General features: G+C 45.0%; 1 protein-coding gene and 1 pseudogene across 2 annotated transcripts in view; one reads left to right on the plus strand and one right to left on the minus strand.

The window, feature by feature from the left end:
* Positions 1-18,174, plus strand: part of ARHGEF4 (Rho guanine nucleotide exchange factor 4) — a 207,665-nt gene that overhangs the window by 10,014 nt on the left and 179,477 nt on the right. The window contains exon 1 of one of the 2 annotated variants that reach the window (XM_066620909.1): positions 11,452-11,586. The exons of the other annotated variant lie outside the window; for it this stretch is intronic. Coding sequence (XP_066477006.1) covers positions 11,548-11,586 — 39 coding nt within the window. The 5' untranslated portion in view covers positions 11,452-11,547. Of the gene's footprint in view, positions 1-11,451; positions 11,587-18,174 lie in introns of those variants that run through there. 2 annotated transcript variants of the gene reach the window in all.
* Positions 17,867-17,980, minus strand: LOC136646197 (5S ribosomal RNA; annotated as a pseudogene).

Here is an 18,174-nt window from a genome sequence, read left to right on the forward strand (position 1 = left end):
TGAAAGTCTGTGCAGATTGGGGGGGGGGGAAATCTCAGATTCTCAGAATGTGCAGTCATAGTATTGGGAGTGGTAGAGGCCTCTCATGAGACCTCTCGCTGTTCACCCAGTTAACTCACAAATTATTCCGTTCATCTTCTTCCCAATCTGGGAAACTCTTAGAAGTCTTCATGGCATGCAATTAGAGCCATCCTTGGACCTAATTAGCCAGAGCTCTGTTTGGACGGTAACAGGATGCTAGCTGAAATTGGCATGCTGTGTGGTGTATTAGCAAATGAAGATTTTTCCTGCCTCTTTGTCTCCTGATCAGAATCAAATAACAACTTAAAAGAGTTATCATATAAGACAACCCAATCTTATTCATTATCTCCCCCTCTGCTGGCTGATGAAGTGGTGCCAAAATGGTGCCAACTGCATCCTATGTTGGGGGATAATCCAGAAGGTCTCGTCTGGGTAAGGAAATATTTGTTCCTTTACCCAGGGGAAAGCATCTGAGGTACAATCTACTTGAACCTGTGCTAGTGAAGCACAGGTCTGTGTGGACCCGCACCGTGTGGACCTGCAGGTGCTGCTGATCCCACCCCCCAGATCTGGACCCAATCTGCCCATTCCCCACCTCTCCCCACCCCTTCCCACCTCTCCCCATCCCCATTCCATCCTCCCCTACCCTCCTGCCTCTCCCGCTGACTTACCTTTGTTGGTGAGTGGTGAGAGAAGCACTGCAGTGGGTGGGAAGGCACAGGATTCAATGGGTAGCACTGCCCGCAACACACCAAGTGTTGCGCTGTCAGAGCAACTTTAAAGCAGTCAGTGCTAGTGTAGAAGGTGCATCGTCCTTGGGCGGCACACATAGGATTGGGCTGATAGTCTTTCTACTTTCCTGGCTTTAATAATGCTAGTAGAGAAACTTGTTGCTTACATTCAGAAGACTATCTTGGTAATAAATACCTTTTGGGGTTATTGAAGAAGGCACAACTTGAAAGATATGCCTGTTTAAAATTATTTTGTAATAAATTTGTTGAATATCAAGAAGGTTCTTATAAAGGTCTACCAAAATAGAGCCCTGCAATTCATGTTATCCCAGTGCCTGATCTGTTAAATGTACTAGTATGAAACAAAGCAATGAAAGCTGAACAGAAAGTGCAGTTACAGTTGCCTGGCAATAAACAGTAAAGGGCATGGATCTAGCAAGAGGCGTCACCCAACATTTCTGCGTCACCTTCAGGTGGCCAAAACTCTAAAGCAAGACACAGATTATCCGTGAATAGACATGAAAGTTAATGGGCAAATGAAGGGCCATGGTAGAAGAATAATCTTCAGCCTTTCCTTCAGTGCCACTACAGAAAAGTAAAGAACATGCCAAAGACTTGAGTTTCTATTCAGAGCACACGAATGTGTGTTTTTTTCCCCCATGGCCAATTGAGAAGTTCAACATTTTGCCATCAGAATATGAGCTAGTGGTTGGCATTGTCCCTAGGGGCTGCTTGGCAGTGTGGAAGTGCCAGGACTCCCTGGAAAGAGGGCTTTGTTGGAAGCCTTTGATTACCAAGGATTAGCTGTTTGGTAAACCTGGGTCACACATACTAGTCTGCCGGGAAGCTCCATCGAATGAAAAGCTCATTGTAGAGCTGCCTGGAATGGCTAATGTGCCTGACTTGCTCTTTGGATTTCAGTCTGGTGTTTCATCCCCACTGCTCTGAGCTCAAGGGAGCTAAGACTTATCATATGCTTCTTTTAGGAAGAGTAATGAAAGGTTTCCAACAAAGCTCTCTTTCCAGAGAGGAGGAGTTATTAGAGGGATGAGCGGATATCCCACATTCCTTTTTGTTATTGTTCTATAAGTTGACTCTGTCCCACATTCCATTCTGCCTGCCTTCCATCACTAATTCAGCCACTTAATTTCAGAACTGGTACATATTCAGTTTGCTGCAGTTTTTAGTCCCGTCCCCCCCGATGCATGCAAGCACATATGAGTAAATAGGTTACAGAAATGATGCAAAATTCCTATTTGTCCCATGATTTATCACATCAAGATTCCTTTCTGTGCTATGATTGAGTCAGTATATTTATCCACTTATGTGTATATATAGCCTATCGAAAGAAGGAAAAAAAAGACACAAATTGCATACTGGCCTGATAAAATCCCAAATGAAAACCAGAAAAATGACTGATTGTTTACTTTGATGCTACCCTGCAAACCAAGATCAGGGAGGTTGGAAGCCCAATAGGCATCATGGGAATAATTTCTTACACATTTTTACTGCATAATTCATATGCTCAGTATTTGGAAAAATCCGAAATCATGACTTTCTTCTGCATAAAAATTTATTTTTATAGTGCTTAAAATGTACAGTAATAAGCACTGATATTTAAAATTCAAACCTCCCAGTTTGCCGTTAGGCAAAAATCACATTTAGGAACAACAGTATTATTTTGTTTGAGAACCTATTTGTCCCTTTTACAGGAAAATAACAGCTGAATCCTAATTAAATTCCTGCCTGGCAATGCAATGGCACTGGTGCGGGCTCTGCTGCATCCTATGGAGGAATTTCGGCTGCTAGAGGTATCCTCAGGATAAGGGCACATTTGTTGCTGTGGGTCACCTCAGACCTGCGCCAGAAATATCCATTTCAGCGGATCAGGCCTGGGAAGGGGAACAGGATACAGTGTGTGCCGGTGCCACCAATCCTGTCCACTGCCAGGCCCAGTCCACCCACCTGCACCCCTATGACCCTCTCTCTACCTCAGTTCACCCCCTGCCTTCTCCCTGTGGGAGCTCCAGAAGGATCTCTCCAGACTGGCAGAATGGGCAGCAAAATGGCAGATGCGCTTCAATGTCAGTAAGTGTAAAGTCATGCACATTCGGGCAAAAAATCAAAACTTTAGATATAGGCTGATGGGTTCTGAGCTGTCTGTGACAGATCAGGAGAGAGATCTTGGGGTGGTGGTGGTCAGGTCGATGAAAGTGTCGACCCAATGTGCGGCGGCAGTGAGGAAGGCCAATTCTATGCTTGGGATCATTAGGAAGGGTATTGAGAACAAAATGGCTAGTATTATAATGCCGTTGTACAAATCGATGGTAAGGCCACACCTGGAGTATTGTGTCCAGTTCTGGTCGCCGCATCTCAAAAAAGACATAGTGGAAATGGAAAAGGTGCAAAAGAGAGCGACTAAGATGATTACGGGGCTGGGGCACCTTCCTTATGAGGAAAGGCTATGGCGTTTGGGCCTCTTCAGCCTAGAAAAGAGACACCTGAGGGGGGACATGATTGAGACATACAAAATTATGCAGGGGATGGACAGAGTGGATAGGGAGATGATCTTTACACTCTCACATAATACCAGAACCAGGGGACATCCCCTAAAATTGAGTGTTGGGCGGGTTAGGACAGACAAAAGAAAATATTTCTTTACTCAGCGTGTGGTCGGTCTGTGGAACTCCTTGCCACAGGATGTGGTGATGGCGTCTAGCCTGGACGCCTTTAAAAGGGGATTGGACAAGTTTCTGGAGGAAAAATCCATTATGGGGTACAAGCCATGATGAGTATGCGCAACCTCCTGATTTTAGAAATGGGTTATGTCAGAATGCCAGATGCAAGGGAGGGCACCAGGATGAGGTCTCTTGTTATTTGGTGTGCTCCCTGGGGCATTTGGTGGGCCGCTGTGAGATACAGGAAGCTGGACTAGATGGGCCTATGGCCTGATCCAGTGGGGCTGTTCTTATGTTCTTATGTTCTTATGTGCCAGACTTACTTGCTCTAGCAGGTATCCACATTGCTGCTGGTAACAGCAGGAAGGTTCCAGTCATCCTACCAGCGCTCCTGGCCTTTGTGCTGCTGCAGCACTTTTGTGACAGCATAAAGGCCTGGCACAATGGAAGAGCATGCATTTTGTCGGTGCACCACTTCATTTGGATTGGGCCCTAAAATTGTTTTTGTTTTTTTAGAATTCTTTGAAAAGGTCAACAGGCATGTGGATGCGGGAGAACCCGTGGACATTATATATCTGGACTTTCAGAAGGCGTTCGACACGGTGCCTCACCAAAGGCTACTGAAAAAACTCCCCAGTCAGGGAATTAGAGGGCAGGTTCTCTCCTGGATTGAAACCTGGTTGAAGACCAGGAAACAGAGAATGGGTGTCAATGGGCAATTTTCACAATGGAGAGAGGTGAAAAGCGGTGTGCCCCAAGGATCTGTCCTGGGATCGGTGCTTTTCAACCTCTTCATAAATGACCTGGAGACAGGGGTGAGCAGTGAGGTGGCTAAGTTTGCAGGCGACACCAAACTTTTCCAAGTGGTGAAGACCAGAAGTGATTGTGAGGAGCTCCAGAAGGATCTCTCCAAACTGGCAGAATGGGTAGCAAAATGGCAGATGCGTTTCAATGCAAGTAAGTGTAAAGTCATGCACATTGGGGCAAAAAATCAAAACTCCACATATAGGCTAATGGGTTCTGAGCTGTCTGTGACACATCAGGAGAGAGATCTTGGGGTGGTGGTGGACAAGTCGATGAAAGTGTCGACCCAGTGTGCGGTGGCAGTAAAGAAGGCCAATTCTGTGCTTGGGATTATTATTATTATTATTATTATTATTATTATTATTATTATTATAGTTTATTTTTACCCCGCCTTTCTCCCCGAAGGGACTCAAGGCGACTTACAAAACAAGGTTAAAACACATTAAAAACATAGTTTAAAACAGATAAAAAATAACATATTGTAACATATTGTAAAAACAGTAGTCAGATAAAAACTAGTCAGATAAGAGCATAGCACAGCAAATTAAAAAAGGATCAGGCCTGTAAACAGATGTTAAAAAATATTAAGAGATGTTAAGAGATGTTAAAAAGGCCAGGAACTCAGAAGGCTTGTCTAAACAGAAGGGTCTTCAGGCGTTGCCGAAAAGTTTCAAGAGAGGGAGCAGTTCTTAAGTCAAGGGTAAGGGAATTCCATTGTGTTGGTGCCACTACTGAGAAGGCCCTATTTCGTGCCGCTGCCCCACGTACCTCCCTGGGCTGCGGCACTTGTAAAAAGGTGTTCTCTGATGACCTAAGAGGACGGGCCGGATTGTACGAGAGTAGGCAATCTCTGAGATACCCTGGCCCAGAGCAGTATAGGGCTTTAAAGGTCAAAACCCAACACCTTGAATTGGGCCCAGAAACGAATGGGTGAAGTTGCTGGTGAAGCAGACCGACAGAATCAAACCGCCTACCTCCAGTAACTACACAGGCTGCCGCATTCTGCACTAGTTGCAGTTTCCAAACCGTCTTCAAGGGCAGCCCCACATAGAGCGTGTTACAATAATCTAGCCTCAATGTCACGGTGGCATGGATCACTGTGGCCAGGTCTGCACGATCCAAGTACGGCTGCAGCTGGCGCACCAGCCGAAGCTGAGCAAAGGCCCCCCTAGCCACAGCCGACACCTGGGAATCCAGGAGCAGCTGTGAGTCCAGGTGGACCTCCAAGCTGCAGACCTGCTCCTTCAGGGGGAGTGCAACCCCATTCAGTGCAAGCCGATACTCCAGCACCTGCATCAAGGATTTCCAAAACAGGAGAGCCTCTGTCTTATCCAGATTTAATTTCAGCTTGTTAGCCCCCATCCAGATCCTCACTGCCTCCCGACAGCGCTCCAGGACCTCAACCGCCACCCTGGAGTCTGGAGGAAAGGAGAGATAGAGCTGGGTGTCATCAGCATATTGATGGCACCCCACTCCAAATCCCCAGATGACCTCTCCCAGCGGTTTCATGTAGATGTTAAATAGCATGGGGGACAGAATTGAACCCAGTGGCACCCCGCACCTCAAGGGCCAGGGTGTCGAACAGGCATCCCCCAGCACCACCATCTGGGACCGATCCTCCAAGTAGGAGCGGAATCACCGCAAAACAGTGCCTCCAACTCCCAGCTTAGCCAATTGGCCCAGAAGGATACCATGGTTGATGGTATCAAAAGCTGCTGAGAGGTCCAGCAGGACCAACAGGGACGCACTCCCCCTGTTCAGTCCCCGGTGTAGGTCATCCACCAAGGCAGTTTCCGTCCCAAAGCCCGGCCTGAAACCAGATTGAAAAGGATCCAGATAATACCATTAGTACCATTAATACCTGGTATCCAGGATAACATTAGAAAAGGTATTGAGAACAAAACGGCTAATATTATAATGCCGTTGTACAAATTGATGGTAAGGCCACACCTGGAGTATTGTGTTCAGTTCTGGTTGCCGCATCTCAAAAAGGATATAGTGGAAATGGGAAAGGTGCAAAAGAAAGCAACTAAGATGATTACTGGGCTGGGGCACCTACCTTATGAGGAAAGGCTACGGCATTTGGGCCTCTTCAGCCTAGAAAAGAGACGCCTGAGGGGGGACATGATTGAGACATACAAAATTATGCATGGGAAGGAGAAAGTGGATAGAGAGATGCTCTTTACACTCTCACATAACACCAGAACCAGGGGACATCCACTAAAATTGAGCGTTGGGAGAGTTAGGACAGACAAAAGAAAATATTTCTTTACTCAGCATGTGGTTGCTCTGTGGAACTCCTTGCTGCAGGATGTGGTGACGGCATCTGGCCTGGATACCTTTAAAAGGGGATTGGATGAGTTTCTGGAGGAAAAATCCATTATGGTTTACAAGCCATGATGTGTATGTGCAACCTCCTGATTTTAGAAATGGGCTATGTCAGAATGCCAGTGCAAGGGAGGGCACCAGGATGAGGTCTCTTGTTATCTGGTGTGCTCCCTGGGGCATTTGGTGGGCTGCTGTGAGATATAGGAAGCTGGGCTAGATGGGCCTATGGCCTGATCCAGTGGGGCTGTTCTTATGTTCTTATCCTCTCATTTGAGCCTTTACATAAATGATGGTATTCAACAACTCATGCCTCTTTTGTAAATGGTATTGGTTCCATAGGCTATGTATCACCTGTTGGAAGAGTGATGGGATGCTAGCTATGCAATAACTGTTGGTGTGGGTATACGTATTAATCCCCATCCAGTAGGGGGAGCAGTTTCCTATTTAGTTTCTCATTTAGATACCTGTGGTTCCTTTCTCCTGCTTTGACTATACAGGTTGAGCTCAGGATTGGGCTGCCCGTTCCCTGTTTTATTATTTTTATTGCAGATTTTCAATATTCTTTAAATGTGTTTTGGGATAAGACATTATACAAAATTAAATGAATAGTTTCATGCTTGTAATATATTTTTTCTGCACGTATCTAGTTGATTAAGGAACTACCTTTTCATATATGACAATTATTTGGATCTCAGTTGTTCTTTCTATAAGAACATATTTAATTCTTTTCAAATTTTAATGAAAAATGTCCTGAGCTTGATTAGGAAGGTCTGTTAAGTTTTTTTTCTGTGTACCAGTGTAGATTTCTTAGGAAATAAATGACATTTTGGAAGTTGAATATATAAACTAGAAGGGGAAAATATCTTTGACTGTACACAAATGAAAGGTCATTCTGCATCCCCCACTAGAATGGAAATGGCTCCCACCCCTTCATTCATTATGCCCTTTCAGAATAGTTTTCTATGCCAGGGAGAGGGTTCCCAGACGTTTTCTTTCCATGAGCTCTTTATTCAGCATTCTTGCTCACTGAAATTAAACACAAGGCTACCACTAATCTTCAGTTTTATGTTTTTGGGACAATTACAACATCAGCTTGTGTTTAGCCGTCCAATGTATTTTTCAACTGCAAAGATCTTTCTGCATAAGCTTTCGTAGTATTTGTTGTGATTGTTTTTAAGCACTCAATTCAGACAAGAACTGGCTCCTGATTTATCTGTGAAATAAGATAATGGCTGTTTAATGATTCTTTGCTTGATGGTGTTCCCTTGGAAACACGAAGTCTCAAGCCTTTCAGAACCTTTGAGAGCGATTTTTGTCATAGTTGGCTGCAGTCCCTTCCTCCCTCCACACTTGAGAAAACTCTGCCCAAGTCTTGGTGTCATGAGGCTTTTGGTTTCTTGAGGTTCTTGTGAAAAGGGCGTATGTGACCCTTAGAGCATTCCTCTTCCCTGTTGAAAGAAGTGGATAGATGTAGAATTTTCGAAACCATTTCTGTAGATTGTGACATTGCGATATTTGGTTTGTACTGTCTGTAGTGACCAGTGAGTGAACTCTAATTGAAAATTCTAATTCCCTTTACTGGGAAATCCCAAGCAAAGATCGATCATCAAACACTCCATAATAGGTGAATGGATTAATTTTTTTTTAAACAATTCTATGGAGCCATATGAACGCACATAGAAAGCATTAGCGCCCAGACCTTCAAAGCCCTCCATGACAGTGCCCCCTCCTTCCCTTTCTGCTGTCATATCCTGCTACACTCTGCCTATGATCTTCTCTCCTGCAGTTCTATGATCCTCAGGCTCCTTCTAAGGGTCCTGTTCCTTCAAGGCCTTTCTCCCTTGCTGCTCTTATGCTTACAACTCCCTCTCAGATCACCAATGTCACCTCCTCTCTTAGAGCCCAATTCTATCCAACTCTCCAGCGCTGATGCAGCTGCAATGTAGCCCTGAGGTAAGGGAACAAACATTCCCTTATCTTCAGGGGTCCTCTGCGATTGCCCCATCACTGCAGGTTGCAGCTCACACGCCATTGGCATGGCTGGCTCTGTATAAAACAGTTGCATTTGTTCATATGTAAGATCCCAAGATCAGTGTGAGCTGGTGTTAGCCTGGGGCAGGGAGAAGTGGAGAGAAGAAAATACTGCCCTAGCTAATCTGCATAATGTTTCACCAGCCCCGTCCCCCCCAGTGCTCACTGCAAAAGAAATGAATTGGATACAGCACAGGAGGACAGGTTAGAAAGTTGAAAACACTTCCTTAACTAATTTGTTCCCTTCTCAAGTCATTTCCTCATTTGGATCTGAACACAAATCTTTTATTCCTGTCCTGTGCAGGTGAAGAATGGACAACAGGAAATCAACAAATTTTTAAAGTGCTTTGCACACAGCATCTCAGTCACTCCTACAACAGCCCAGTAAGGCAGTCCACTAAGGTCAAATATTAATAATGCAGACAGAAGGATTGATGCTGAGAGAATCCTTTTCTCAGGAGGCCACCTGGGGAGTCCGCCTGGCAACTAAAGTGAGGTTTGAATTGGGGGCTTCCTACTTTCTGCATTGTCTGAAAGTCTGTTACAATGGTTAAAGCATTGCCCTGTCTACCCAATGTGAATTGCAATACCCAGAGCTGTGGACAGAAGTGTGTTTTTGCCTGCTGGAAATCTTCATAGGGTAAGCCCCAACAGGCACAACAAGTCAACTTGGAGCTATGCCAGCTACATAGCTGGCTTAAGTCCGTGTTGACGTATCGGATCTGAGAAGGGGGAGAAGATACAGTACATGCTGGGGTATAGTACATGCTGGAGAGAAAACTGAGCGCTTTCCACATGCGCTGCCTCCGATGCATCCTCGGCATCACACGGCAGGACAAAGTTCCAAACAACACAGTCCTGGAATATGCTGGAATCCCTAGCATGTATGCACTGCTGAAACAGAGACGCCTGCGTTGGCTCGGTCATGTCGTGAGAATGGATGATGGCCGGATCCCAAAGGATCTCCTCTATGGAGAACTCGTGCAAGGAAAGCGCCCTACAGGTAGACCACAGCTGCGATACAAGGACATCTGCAAGAGGGATCTGAAGGCCTTAGGAGTGGACCTCAACAAGTGGGAAACCTTGGCCTCTGAGCGGCCCGCTTGGAGGCAGGCTGTGCAGCATGGCCTTTCCCAGTTGAAGAGACACTTTGCCAACAGTCTGAGGCAAAGAGGCAAAGAAGGAAGGCCCACAGCCAGGGAGACAGACCAGGGACAGACTGCGCTTGCTCCCGGTGTGGAAGGGATTGTCACTCCCGAATCGACCTTTTCAGCCACACTAGACGCTGTTCCAGAACCACCATTCAGAGCGCGATACCATAGTCTTTCGAGACTGAAGGTTGCCAACATGATGCTGGGGTAGTCAATCCTGCCTCCTCCTAGGCCTGACCACCCACTCCCTTCCCTGTTGCTGCATTCCCCTGCTCCTGCATTACAAAGTGCCAGACTTACCTATGCTTGTAGGTGCAGCTCCGCACATCTGCACCAGTGGGAAAGCTCTGGCCTTCCCCTCAGAGCTGCAAACAACTGGCATCACAAAGTGCTTCATGGTACTTTTGCACCAGTGGAGCATGTGCTCCACCAGTGCTAGTAACAGACAGGGTCAAAAACATTTCTTACTCCACTCAATAGAGTTTGAGTGATGGGCCCTACAAAGAAAGGGGGTTGGAGATTGAATCATAGTAGACTCCCCCACTACTGCTGTCATTGGTAGAGGTAGAGGTGAGTTCTCCAAGTGGCAACCTGGAAACCCTCCTTGTCACCATTGCTTGAACAGTGAAAGGCTATTAAAGTCAATCAAGTACTTGATTTAGAGCGCAATCCTAACTTGCTCAAACCTAACAATCCTAAATTGTCCTGAAAGCAGGCAGGCCAACAGGCCTGCGCTGCATCCAGCACAAGTTTGAGGCCAAAAGCAGTGCAGCCCAAGGTAAGGGGAAACATTTTGTGTCGCGCTGCAGCAGCCCCAATGGGTTTACTCGGATCTGTGCCACTTGATTAGGTGGCACAAATCCGAGCAGCCTGGGACTGCCCAGGAAGCTGCCCTAGACTGTCCTGGCCCCACCACCCACTCCCTGTCCACCTGCCCCGGGAACGCTTGCTGCCCGCCCTCCCCACCCCAAAACACCTCCTTCTGCCTCCTCCCCGCTCTCCCCATGCCCCCCCAACCCCTGTGTTGGTCGAGCTTGGCCTATACAAAGCACCTTCTCTCTGGGGGCCCTTGGTGGCACAGGGAGCCTGGCGCATGTCTGCGCACCGACCTATCTCCCCTTTGAGTGGTACAAAAGTGCTTTATGGCTCTTTTGCGACACTCCCTGGCCGACGCGGGGTCTTGTGTCAGCCCAAGTGTAGATTGGGACTGGGCCCTTGGTGTCTCAGAATCGCTAGCGGGATATTGTTTAGCTGCATCTTTTTGTCTATTTATGTGGTTTAACGAGTACATTTTACAACAGTTCTTTCTTGTCCTCCTGAGTTAAGGGCTATGGAGGGAGGAATGAAATGAAGAGTTAAATGCCCATTGACTGAGGTTACTCTTGGCAATAGCAAAATGGGGAGGGGGAAGGGCAGGAGGAGGACAGGATGTAAATGACCGTGTACTTTCCCTTTGAGCCTCATTGGCTACCAGCTCCTTTGGATGAGCTCACAAATGGTCCTTCTTATTTTACATTTCACAAACACAATGGTATTGTTCTGAGCATGCCCAGTGGAAGCGCTCTGGGGCCAGCAAACTGTGAACAAACCTGTTTGCACTGTACAGCCAGAACAGATAAGCCCTAATTGTTATGCAACTCCTTAGCATAAGCTCCTGGCATGGCTGGTATGATTCTCTTGTACTAAGACAGTCCAAAATAGCAACAAGAAAGCATGCAACTAAAGACACAGCAGGGGTGTAGGAATTCACACAGGCCTTGGATATTCTAAAGATTGAGCAGCTCCTTATTCCTTATTCCAAAGATGCTAAGCATAATGTATTTTCTCCGGAGCTTCTTCAAGGTAAGAAGTTTTAAAACTTTTTCTTAGTGTGTTTCAAGAAGAAAACAATGACAGGGGCTTGATTTGCAGAAACTGGAACTACGCTTGCTGTCTGTGTGAGCTGCATGAAAACCACAAGTTCTGGAAACCGGTTAGCAGAAATGCTACTTTTGGGTTTGAAGGCAGAAAAGTTCTTTATATAATTTAAAAACATTAAACTTTGTGGCTTTAGAGGCAGAGGCGGTGAAGTGCTGGCAGAACATTTGATTAGATCCAGTGAATCACTGTATGTGTGATTCATTTCATTGTAATTCATTACTGGTTTGTTTACTTTCAGCTTCTCTCTTGGATTTTCAGCAAGCATAAGAAAGCCTTGAGAAAAACTCTGTGTGCGTGTGTAAAACCTGGCACTGTATGTTGTTCTAAAATATCCGTAAGCTGCAATGGATTCACTGAATGTTTGCATTTTACAAAGAGAATTATATATTTTTTCTCCTTCTCTTCACCCATATCACAATCATCTCCAGGATAATCAGGCATTTCATTTTTATGCCCGAGAGTAAATTGGTGCAAGTACATCCTGTTTTATGGTTGAAGTAAGTGAGAACTGTGGCTTGTGGAGAAAGTGATATTTAATCACTAGCTGCTAGCATACTTCAGGAGATGTGCTCTGAACTGTTATATTGTTATTTGCTGCTTGAGTCTATGCAGTCAGCCCCATTGGGTTCAATGGAATTCACTTTCTAGTAAGTGTGCAGCTTTAGTTCTCAGGAAAGAATTTCATCCATTTGCAATCAAATCCACAAAGAGTTTCAACAACTGCCTTGAAAAATAAACATGATGAGGATTGAGTCAAATGTCATTTTTAGCATTCCTCTATTATTCCGTTTGTGGTATGTACCCAATTTCAATCTAGGATACTGTTAGAAGTGGCTGAAAGTGGACTTTTGTCAAGCCAAAAGGGAATCTAGCCAGGTTAACACCCCAGAAGTCAGTCCAAGGTTAATGTGGAGTTAATGCATTTCCCTGATTGGACCTCTGCTCCCCTGTCCCATTTGATGATCGCTTGTGTGGAAGATGAACCATTCTAGAAAGGCAAGTCTTCAGGGATAAGATGCTCGATATTCTGCCAGTTGAGTACCAGCTGGGGAGCAGAGTAAAACAGAACCCTGACAAGTGTATCCTTTGAGAAACTGGATTAGAGGTCTTTGTATTGATTAGAGTGGATTGCTACCTCACCAGACTTGGGCTGCACTGATCTCCCTTGATGAGATTTGTCCTTGGGCAATGATGGCACTTAAGATGGTTGGTCTTTGGGCAATTTCACACAGAAGAGTTAGCAAACCTAAGTTTTCCGCCATGAAAGGGAGCCACAACTGATGCTGGCTTCTGATGGGTGCACTTGTATGATCCATGCATTTGACACAATGCACAGGGCAACATTTTCACGTCCATGCTTGAAGCATATTAGACGTACATACAAAAATAGGAATGTATGACACAAACGCCTTGAATGATAGCGCTTTTCTAATACCACGGGCTGTCATATGGAAGAAGGGATAAAGTTGTTCTCAGTTACCTCTGAAAGTAGAACTAGAACCAACGGGTACAAACTGCAAGAGAAGAGGGTGGTAAGGGGGGTTCGGCAGTGGAACAATTGCCAAGGGAGATGGTGGACTCTCCCTCACTGGAGATCAGAGGCACCTGCTTGAGATGCTGTATGAGGATTTCCTGCTACAGGCAGGGGATTGGACTAGATAATCTATTAGGCCCCTTCCATGGTTCTATGATTCTGTGATTCTGAAAGCAGAAAAGTCTTTCAAGAAATTACGCAAGAGTAGAAGTTTCAAATCAGATTAACAGCTTCTGTGAATCACACTTTTATAAGGGGAAAAATCCCTGATGTACAAAAATGCATTCTGTGTATCTGATGCAGTCCAAAAATGGAAAACTGTTGGACAGACACAATACCAAGAATGTTTTGGTCATCTGTGTTTTGCATCTCCTACAAAGGATACTCAGCCATAATTGTGTTAAATTACTTTGTATTCAGCTGATTCCATAAAACAGTTGCCAATTTCTGCCTGACAGCTGGATTATAGGCATAAATTCACCATGTGCAGCTTTCCCAATTGCTGCATCTCTGTATCAGGGAAAAACTTGAATCTGTTGACATTCCACCTGTCATAAAGCCTTAAAGACTCTGGTAAAGGGACAACCTTCTCTGTAAACCACATGGTCTGGCATACTTGCACTTAAAGGAGCTTAGCTGCTCCTATCTAACCAATGGGACTGAGCAGGTTTAAATTGCAGTATGCCACTTTAAGCGGTCTTTGCATAAAGCCTGGTTTTGGGCTGTATTTAGTTGCTTGAAGTGAATGGAAAGTAGCTTGTTTCTTGTACGCATATTCTTGGCAGCTCAAAGAATAACCCAGTGAAAACACATTGTATATTCTTGCTACAGTACCCCAGCCAAAAGAGATTGCAGTTGATTATAGTTTCAATAAAGTCTTTTTCCAGACTGTATTTAGAGGGAAAAGGCTATTCTAGAAATAGCCAGTCCATTCATGTCCTCCCACATGTACAGCAACAAAGCAATAATACATCCTATTTCTTTTTTTTAACTTGGACCGGTACCTTTGTTTATAGCAACTTAAAACTCTTAATTACTCCCACAATCAACATTTCAAAAACAATAATGTCATCTCCCAGCCTACTTCCAAGATAGAACATTTATTATTTTATGGGCAGAGAAACACGTGACTTGTGCGATTTGGCAAGTCAGCTGAACACGGGCAGATGCTAAAGCACAGCTCTCCCACGTGAGATCCGCTACATTGAGGCACAGTGCCTTAAGCGTCTCTCTGCATGGAGTCCAGGCTGGAGTTAATGCTGGATCCTCCGCTCATGCCACAGGTGCTTTTTTTAGAGTGTAGTGTACTTTGTGACATCTCCTCCCACTTCCTGCAACATTGGAGTGGTAGCTGTGGACAGGGCAAATGTAGCTTACGATCATTGAACACAGCTGGTCATGTTTTAATAGATACCACATTTTCTGATGTTTACTACATAGAATCATAACACTGGAAGGAGCTATGGTTCATTTCATCAAGTGAAGCAGCAGGACTATCCACCCCACAGATTACCAGGGGTGTCCAAACTTTTTGGCAGGAGGGCTACATCATCTCCCTGACACTGTGTCGGGGGCCAGGAAAAAAAAGAATTAATTTACATTTAAAATTTGAGTAAATTTACATACATGAATTTATTAAAGATGGAACTTATATGAATGAATGAATGAATGAGTGAACTTATATGAATGAACTTATATGAATGAATGAATGGTCTTGCAGTAGCTCAAGGCCTATAAAAGGCCTTGCACAAAGCAAGGCCAGCCTTTCCTTCGCTGCCACTGCTGCATCACAGACGTGAAACAGCAAGTAGTGAAGGGAGCCCTCATCCCACAGCTCAGGTGAGAGGTCAAACAGTCGTCCTCATGCTAAGAGCAGTTGCATCGCGCCAGCATGGGCTCATTGGAGCTCATCCCACAGCTCATTGGAGACTGGGGGCTCCCTGAGGGCCTGATTGGGAGACCCCGAGGGCCGCAAGTAGCCCCTGGGCCAGGGTTTGGGCACCCCTGGATTAAGCAATACAATTCAGACCATAGTGCTCTACAAACAGAGAGCAGGTATACTGCAGGAAGATGTCTGTGGAGCAACAGGCCTACCCAAGACTGCAGGTGATAGAACAGACCACCTTCCCTATTTCTCCACACACACCTCTAGATTCTCTAGCCAATATTACCTGCCAAAAAGTCCTTCTCAAAACCAAAGTGAGTAATCAGTCAGTCAAAGCAGGGGCAAAATGCATCCACCAAGTTTTCCAAAACGCAACAGGCACATTGAGGGAGGGGAATAATGTCTCCATGTCTCTTCTTCCCAGCTCAGTTTAGGGGTTTCTGCCAGGTTCTAAAAACATTCACTGATGGATACACAGTGTTTGTAATGGATCCCCTGTAGATGCATTGTGGGAAAAGAAGTTTCTGTCCTCCTGAATCACTGTTATGCATGTTGCTTGTTGATGACATTACAACTATGTATATGCTGTGAAATGATTGCGATAATCTGAATGGGAATTATCCTATGGGATCAGGTCATAGATCTGTGAATAAGCCTTAAGAAAAGCTTCTTGCTGAATTCCCTTTTGAAATTCCCTTAGATGAATCTGTTAAGACAATCTGTTACCAATGTGCTTCAGGAGGATATCTATGTAGAGAAGAGCAGGCTCATCCCACTGGAAGAAGATTATTTTTATACAATCTAAAAAACCTCCAGTTTAAGAGGCTCTTAATGTTCACTCTTGCAGCAACAAGAATGGGCATTGTAAGGCTCTTTTTGTGGACTGGGCATGTTAGGACTGGGTTGTAAAAGAGGCTTACAAAAGAATGGGCATAGTGGCAGGGAGCACATTATGGTTGTAGCAAATGGCCTGCATGTCAGTGTGCAGAGCTGCGCACTGCCAGCCTGCCAGTGGCATGGCTCTCAGCTCCATGTGCAGTGACGAACCACTAGAGTTCTGCCACCAATAGTATGCCAGTGGGGGAGGGTGAAATGAGGATGGAACATGGCAAGGAGGGTAGAATGCGGTGGCTACGGGTGGGTTCGGTGGCAGCAGCAGCTACCAAATCCAAACTCCCTTCCCAGAGCTGATCCTGTGGCCAGGGTCCACATAGACCTGCACTAGTGATTTTGTGGTGTAGGTCCACGTAGACCCCTCCGTGCTGCAGAGGCTTACCCCCAGATAAGGTAACAGATGTTCCCTTACCCAGAGACCTCTGGGACTGCCCCCCTAGCAGGATCAGGGTGGTGGTGTGAAGCATTGGATTGGGCTGTTAAGTTTCCATGCCACACAAATAGTAAAGACATTCTGCAGTCTCACATGTTGTTCTCATTTATCATAACTGCACCCACACTTTTCCATGGTCTTTTAATGTTTTAAATTATAGTTAAATAAGTAACTGTAACTTGAGACTTTAGTATTATAAGCGAAGCAGTGGAAATCGGATATTTTGATTATGCCAGATAAGGCTGTTGGCCTATACATACTTACTTGAGAGTATGTCCTTTTGAATTCCACAAGACTTATTTCTGAGTAGATAGTTCTAGGACTGAGCTGTAAATTACTTAAACTGACTTTTTTAAAGCATGTATAAGACTGTCCTCTGCGACCTTAGCTCAGTTTTGCAAGAGGTTGGCTGTCAGAATTAAAAGTTTCGAATTTACAAGCAGTCATCTTATTACATTTTGTTTAAATGTGGCCCAAGCTTCAATGTTGCCCCCAAACTCCAGAGGAAGGGGATTAGGTGTGAAAGACCAAGAAAAAGTAGTTGTGCGTGGAGATGAAGCTGTAAGCAAGCACAATACATGAGACTACACAATATCAGTACTGCTAACATGATACAGGTATGATGGTGAGTGTAATTAGTGTGTACTTTCCATGCTTTCTGTTGCATGAGTGCATTTATAAGACACTTAACTTCCCCTTGCTCTTGGAAAAGGAAATTTGCTGGACTACATAATGTACCTTTATGTGTGTAGGTAGGTGGGTGAGAGAGAGGGGGAATTGTTAGCAATGCAGTAGCATGAGAATAACTAGTATTGAAAATGTTGAAAGCGTGTAACACATACTATTTTAGTAAAACTTATATTAACCCTGTGAAGTAGGCTGCTTGGTAGGGAGTTTAAACTTTACCCCAACCCTTCATGCTCTAGCAGAGGCTCTCTAAAGCCTTTGTTTCTATGTAGATGGGAAGTTTAAACCCACTCTTTGCACTGTGAACACTTGCTTTAGGACCGGAGCAAAGCTTGCTTTGATCCAGCCTCAAAGCCTTTGTTAGAGCACAGAGGTCTGGTTTGGACCATTCTGCTGAGCGGTCTCTCTCTCTACTCCTGCTGTCTTCCATCACCACTACCTGGCTCCTCCTGTCTCCTCACCTCCTCCCCACCATGCAGTGGCCATTTCTTAGGTCAAAACGTACAGCTGTCAAGTCTTCCCTCTGTTTTGCTTTCACTCTGTACAGATGATTTGTGCTGCTGGACTTGACCACACTTCCATCCTCACTGAGCAAAGTGGGACCTTCAAACCCATTAGTTTTAACACTGCAGAACAAATTTCCACCAAATCAACAAAGGGCACACGTCAGCAGAACACTTGAATTTTTGAAATCTCTTCAGCCTCCAGAATGACAGTTCTACAGCATGCTTTTGGTTGGCAACCTTCAGTCTCGAAAGACTATGGTATAAGCCTACAGCACCCAGTATTCCCAGGTGGTCTCCCATCCAAGTACTAACCAGGCCTGACCCTGCTTAGCTTCCAAGATCAGACGAGATTGGGCATGTGCAGGGTAACAGCATGCTTTTATTGGCAAAAAAATAGACAGCAACAAAACCTCTTGCTCACCCAGCCAGAATGTTTAAATTCCTGCCACTCAGCCATTTTTCATAACATTTCTCCAAAATCTGAAGCACTTACACACCTCACTAAATAGATTTAGCATGCCAACTTTCCAATCGTATCATGGAGCTAATCATATTGGTTTTCCAAGGAATA

Source organism: Tiliqua scincoides, chromosome 3 (assembly GCF_035046505.1).
Source record: "Tiliqua scincoides isolate rTilSci1 chromosome 3, rTilSci1.hap2, whole genome shotgun sequence".
NCBI lineage: Eukaryota > Metazoa > Chordata > Lepidosauria > Squamata > Scincidae > Tiliqua > Tiliqua scincoides.